This window comes from Salvelinus sp. IW2-2015, linkage group LG10 (assembly GCF_002910315.2).
Source record: "Salvelinus sp. IW2-2015 linkage group LG10, ASM291031v2, whole genome shotgun sequence".
Taxonomy (NCBI): domain Eukaryota; kingdom Metazoa; phylum Chordata; class Actinopteri; order Salmoniformes; family Salmonidae; genus Salvelinus; species Salvelinus sp. IW2-2015.
In genome coordinates this window covers 19513155-19519659 of record NC_036850.1, presented here as the reverse complement: position 1 = coordinate 19519659, position 6505 = coordinate 19513155, and the positions used below count along the sequence as shown (strand labels likewise).

At 42.1% G+C, this 6505-nt stretch overlaps 1 protein-coding gene across 1 annotated transcript; it reads right to left on the bottom strand.

Moving 5' to 3' along the window:
• Nucleotides 1-482: 482 nt before the first annotated feature.
• On the bottom strand, nt 483-5877 carry LOC111969475 (ferritin, heavy subunit). Its single transcript, XM_023995643.2, has 5 exons — nt 5608-5877; nt 2953-3055; nt 1727-1873; nt 1194-1319; nt 483-888 (listed from the first exon to the last, which is right to left on the bottom strand). The coding sequence occupies exons 2-5, from the start codon at nt 3049-3051 to the stop codon at nt 730-732; spliced, it is 531 nt and encodes a 176-aa protein (XP_023851411.1). The 5' UTR covers nt 3052-3055; nt 5608-5877; the 3' UTR covers nt 483-729.
• Between the last annotated feature and the right edge of the window lie 628 nt (nt 5878-6505).

Here is a 6505-nt window from a genome sequence, read left to right as displayed (position 1 = left end):
GTAGATACAGAACAAAAAGACTTAACGGAGTCGCGTCACTGGCAACCGAACCGATAGAACGAATGACCAGCTGGCTTGGGTAGCAACCTTAGATGTGTGTTGGGACTATATCTCGTGCAACGCTGAAATCTTGATTAAATTAATCAAAATAATATTATTAAAATGTCAACCATTATTTGAATATGTTGGTAACCCGTTGTATAAAAGTGATAATGCACTCGAGGCTGGTGCTCAGAGGATATATTGGCACGGTTTGCCGATCAGCTGCATTTGCTATAGTTTGTTTAAATATTTTCTTATAAATATCAGTGCCATGTTAATAAATTTACAGTCACTCAATTCTCAAGCTTCCACTAGCTCTTCAAACTTCTTGAATGGCCCTTATTCCATCCATTTTGTCAGACCAGTTTTGATCAGTGTTTTTTTTACTGTCTGAATGATGAGACCATTTAGGCTAATCTTTATATACACTTATGCAGAAATCAGAATCCAGAGGGTTTTATTTATTTCGTTTGATGACAACTGCCGTCAAACCAAAAGCAGACAAGACATTCAATTTGAAGAGAGGAAAAGGGCTACTGGCTTGGGGAAATGGCTTATAGGAACTGGAGGTTGAAGCATAGCACAAACTAAGGATTCAAGGATAAACTTTATTGATGCCAGTCCCTGACAGAAAAAACAGACTAGTCAGATCTATCAAGCAAGACAGAACGAAAATGGAGGGTCTATCTATTCGCGCTCCTTCCCCAAAGTGTGTTTGTCAAACAGGTACTCGGCCATGCCGTTCTGGGGGGCACCCATGCGGCGGAGGTTGGTCACCCAGTCACCCAGCTCCTTTATAGACTTCACCTGCTCGTCCAGGTAGTGTGTCTCAATGAAGTCACACATCTGAGAAAGAGAGAAAAGGACAACAAGAGCGCAAGGAAAAACAGTTAAGCAAAACTCAGTGGAGTGATGCCTCAAACAGAACAGGAATGAATAATCTCTAGTGTTCTTCTAGACCCTAGAGGAAAAGTTTTTTTTTTTTACAACCCAGAGTAGTAAAACCTTAATGTGACCCACTGGACTTGGAACTGACGAAAGTGTACATGTGAAATGTGGGTCGATTAGATTCAGATTTAAAATATTCAGACCTTGCAGTTAAAATAACATGGTATTTTGCCTTTGTATAGTTCTTGTCTTCATATACTCACATGTGGGTCATTGTGTTCAGAGCAGACCTTGTGCAGGTCCAGCAGGGACTGGTTCACACTCTTCTCCAGCTGCAGGGCACTCTCAAGGGCCTCCACACCGCTACCCCACTCATCCTTCTCTGGTTTCTGGAACAAGCCATACATATGCTGTTAGAGCAGCAGTGCTTCTACACCACCTCCCACCCACTGGCTTATGTCAGACAAACTGGAGTACACATTCTTATTAAGCAGCTAGGTAGCCAATCAGTCAAGTTTAAAATATCTGTTTGGTCTGTTTTCTTAACCCCTCATTGCGTTACTCTGTAAGCAAAGTCTGTCTTTCTCTGCTGTTTAATGTTCTCTCATTGCAACCGTACATTTATCCATGACAGTTTTAATGACGGTCAGCGGTTTAAATGTCTGAGAGATAAGTGGTCCACACCCTGAATCTCCCGTTGGCCCTCCCTAGATGGGCACTACCATATCCCCACACTAAACTCCTGTTGAAAGCATGCATTTCCTAACAGGCAAAACATGGACGCACACACAATCACCTTGATGTCCTGCAGGAAGATTCTCCCTCCCCTCTGGTTCTGAACTTTCATCAGCTTCTCAGCGTGCTCACGCTCTTCGTGGGACTGGTTCTTGAAAAACTTGGCAAAGTTGTGCAGGGCCTGGTCATCACGATCAAAGTAATACGCCTGAGACGAAGAGACAAGAGAGTAAAGAAAGACCTTTAGTTCAAAGCGACCTGGCTGGTTCCAGTTCTATCATATAAAGCTGATCACAAGACCTTAACTTTGTTTGCCGAATCAAAAGCCCAATATCAAATTGACCATCTTGACATAAGTAGTGGCTGGCTATCAGGCTATTTTGTTGTTTTGGATCTGTACTCCAGCACTTGAAATGATACAATGACTGAGGTTCAAGTGCAGACTGTCAGCTTTAATTTAAGGGTATTTTCACCCATGTCAGGTAATCCGTTTAGAAAGTAGAGCACTTTTTAAACATAACACTTTTGTTCCCCTAAAATGGTTGGACTGAGACAAATTAACAAGTATTAAAGTTTACGTATTTGGTCCCATATTCCTAGCGCACAATGACTACATCAAGCTTGTGACTACACAAATTTGTTGGATGCATTTGCTGTTTGTTTCAGATTATTTTGCATCCAATAGAAATGAATGGTAAATAATGCATAATTTTGGAGTCACTAAATAAGAATAGAATGTTAAACACATCTACACTTCCATCATTACAGATAGTGCTGAATGAATCGTGAATAGTAAGTGAGAAAGTTAGAGGCATAAACATGCTAGCCTCCCCTGTTATCAGTGATTACTGCAAGAAAGCACTTTAAACTACTTTGATTAAAATATTAGTGAGTCTTACAGTTGTGGAAGGCTTATATTTAGCTAGATATAATTTCACAAGCCTGAATTCATGAGATTATTGCTGACTTCTGAAATGCAGTGAATTTTACAACAAATCTTATTCAGAATGTATGATAACTAAATAAAATAGTGAATCACTCACAAGGTTGAAAACAAAAATGATTTAGGCCATACCGCCCAGCCCTAGTATTAAAATGGGAACCCAGAGGCCAGACTGTTGAACACACCCATCTGCACCATCATGGGGTGTAAACTTTTTACACCGCATGACTCCGTGTACCTGTAATCTAATCAACAGTCATTCAATTTGTCATACTAGTGTCCTTGACCACGCTTGCCAAACCCTTCTTCCCTACTACATCTCCATTCCAGTCTCTTGCTCTTACCATGGACAGGTAGACATAGGAAGCGTACAGCTCCAGGTTGATCTGCCGGTTGATGGCAGCCTCACAGTCCTGATGGAAGTTCTGTCTCACAGAAGGCATGTTTCTGAAATTGAAATACATTAACTGTCAAAAGAGGAAAGGAGGGCACACTTTGGTTCAATGAATTCAGGCACTTTTAAAACAGCATGAGAGCCCTGATGCCAAAGTGAAGATTGAATTATTGAAGAGTCAGACATAGTATAACGTTACAGAAAGTTGGTGCCATCAGGTCATAGTCCATGCAATAGATAAATGGTTTGTTTGGTTATGAGAGATGCGTCACTGTAGCCCTTTAGTTGGCTAAGAGCATGAGTCTTGCAAGTATTTGGACTTTATGAAGCGTGCACCTCTCCACACACGCAGTGCCAGTGTGCAACTAACATCAAAACACAACTGACGCATTTCAACACGATGGGCAGGTCGTTGTCATTGCAAATCCAGCTGCCACTAAATAGTGAAACAAATATATTCCTCTATTTAGCTAGATACTCTGACCTTATCTATGCGCATCGCACCCAGAGAGGAAGCAAGAGGGTCGACGCCGCCCAAAATATGTACACGCAGATTAAGTAGATGGTCTGCTTTAAGGGCGACTGCACTTCCTGATATAGCCTTGTTTTTGGATTTGGTTCACTAAGAAATGCTAGCGGCTATGACTGAACTCAAACAAGAATTGGTTCCAGGGTGTGGTTTGATTGGTGGGAAGAGTACCTAATTATTATTTTGGTTGGTCTTTGGATAAACCCCTGGGGCTACTTCGGAACATCTATAAATTAGTGTAAATGGGGACAACATTTTCATCGGCACACCTTTTAGTTCTCATGAAATGCTTTCAATATGTGTACATTTTAGTTAGTTTGAGGTCATTGAAATGTGGAAACAGTCCCATATATAATACACCAACTTAACGATGGTCCCCAACTAGCCCTGTAGGGATATCCAAAGTAAACCAACATTTAGAACGGTTGCATGCAACTGCACTCCGAATTGATGATTACATGCGAGCTGCCAGGTGTGGCCAGGCTTGATACAAAACCAACCTTAATTTATGTTGGGATGCAGTCACAAGTTCATAAAACTCATTTTGACCCGACTGACAAATTATCCTATTTACACTGTAGTCAATTTTGACAGTAAAATAAATGTTTGGCATTATATTGTTGTTACATAGGTCTTTAAAAAAAAATACGTTGTGCAGTGGTCAAAGACACTGCATCTCAGTGCCTCAGGTTTGGCCTTAACTGACTTTCCCAATTAAATAAGTTTAAAAAAACAGATTTGCTATTTTGATAGGTGAAGTTTATTTGAGCGAATATAAAATGTTTAGGTTGTTGAGGGAAATTATATATTTTTTTAAAGATTGGCTAGATGCATCTCGCTTCTGAAGGCATGCATTTCCATTGTTAAAATCACCATCTTGCCAATATAATAGATCGGCGCACTTGACCGACCAAGTCCATCACTGTTGCCAATTAATATTGTAATGAAACAGGCAGGGAGCAGATCTCGAACCCTCGACCTCCTAGCCCGGCGCGCTATCGACTGTGCCGCAAAAGCATGGCTCAAGCGGCAGAGTCGATTTCCGCGCTTATAAACCCAGGGTCGTTACACTACTCCCTCCTTTCAAAGAGCGCGTCCTCGCGCTAGCTTGCGACTTTACGTCTTACAGGAACGCGCTCACCGGCCAAGCATCACACTGTCGTGGATGCGAGGTCCGATCACTTCCGACACCAGTGTAATGAAACAGACAGGGAGCGGGTCTCGAACCCTCGACGTAGCGTTTTCTTTATCTCCTACGCACACCGCGCCCTTTGTTCTTCTCTGCCTGTATGCGCGCGGTTGCTGTGACTTCTGTTTCAGTGACATTCTAGCCCGAAGTCCGGCGCGCTATCGACTGTGCCGCAAAAGCATGCTCAAGCGGCAGAGTCGATTTCCGCGCTTATAAACCCAGGGTCTTTACAATATTTAGCGAGTTCAGACTGTCAATGTTTAGTTGGTAGCATTTAGCGACTTTCTCCACTTAATTCTGCCGCAAACGAGGAGCGCTCACTGAAACAGAAGTCACAGCAACCACGCGCATACAGGCAGAGAAGAACAAAGGGCGCGGTGTGCGTAGGAGATAAAGAAAACGCTACGTCTGGGTCCGCAGCGAGTTAAATTGGTGCTGTGACGACGCAACGGCAAATCAAGGAGACGATCACTGAAAAATAGCTGCTTTTTGCCATTATTTGGCAAAACAAGGACATGAAGTAAAACACCACGACATCGAAAAACACAGCCATTATAACATTGACACCTTTAGCTACTAGTAGCTATTTTAGAATTGTAAAATTACTCCGCGTTATTACGCTAACGTTATAACGCATACGCTAACGTTATAACGCATTTCACATCGTCGCAAGCTTGTTAACGTTTAACGTTAGCTAGCTGGCTACAGTAGGTAGCGTAGCTTGTTACCTAACGTAGTTAGGTAGCCACCCTCACTAGTACGGCCTTGGGCGGCAGTGGCTGGCTAGCTAACTACGTTAAGTTACATCATCCTTCCAACTATTATGCCAACCAGCTAACGTTAGTTTAGTAACTTATTTATTCTTAGCTATATGTTATTTGTCTTACCTTGTGTTTTTTCTGGTCCGAAGTGGTGGTGTGAGTGATTCGAATTGTTCGTATCAACGATGTTCCGTAATATTATGGATAGCTTGATCTAATTTGGTTCTTAAAAGGGATGAATTTAATAAAAAAATGAATTGCTTCGAAAGAGTAGAAGGTTGCCGTTCAAGCACTGTTGAAGCAGGTAACCATTACTCTCGTCTGCAAACTGATAATCGTGAGCGTTGCGCAGTGGTTAAATAGGGAATGACGTCGTCAAAAGCAGTAAGTAAGGGGAGGAGACTGGCGCAACGAGGGACTGTCAAAGCACATACTTTTTTCATATAAAATATTACTCTATTTGGTCAAACTTTTGTAAACTATATGGTAAAGCAAGACACTTGTTTGAAATCCTTTCTTACTCAGTGAGCCATAGCAAACGGATGAAAATGGTATCACTAGAGCAGGGTTCCCCAACTGGCGGTCCGCTTCAAGTGATTTTTATTTGAGAAATCTGGGTGGAAGGTAGCGGTTAAGAGCGCTGGGTCAATAACTGAAAGATTGCTGGTTCGAATCACCGACCCAACTAGGTGAAAATGATGTGTGTGCCCTTAAGCAAGGCACTTAAGCCTAATAGCTCTGGATAAGAGTGTCTGCTGAATGACTCACATTTATTTTCACGCATAATAGAGAGATCATATGCAAGCAAGGTTTGAAATAATAATGTTTTAGTCAAATATTATATCTGCTTGGGCTTCTTGCAGTCAATTTGCAGTCTATGTTCCGGCACCGCTCAAGAAGAAAACGGCCCGCGGCTGAATCTAGTTGATGATCCCTGGCCTAGAGTTTTTCCAGACCACCAGACAAAACCCCCAAAATACTAGGCTAAGGCTCCCAAGGATGGACCCTGAGTTTTTCCCTGGTC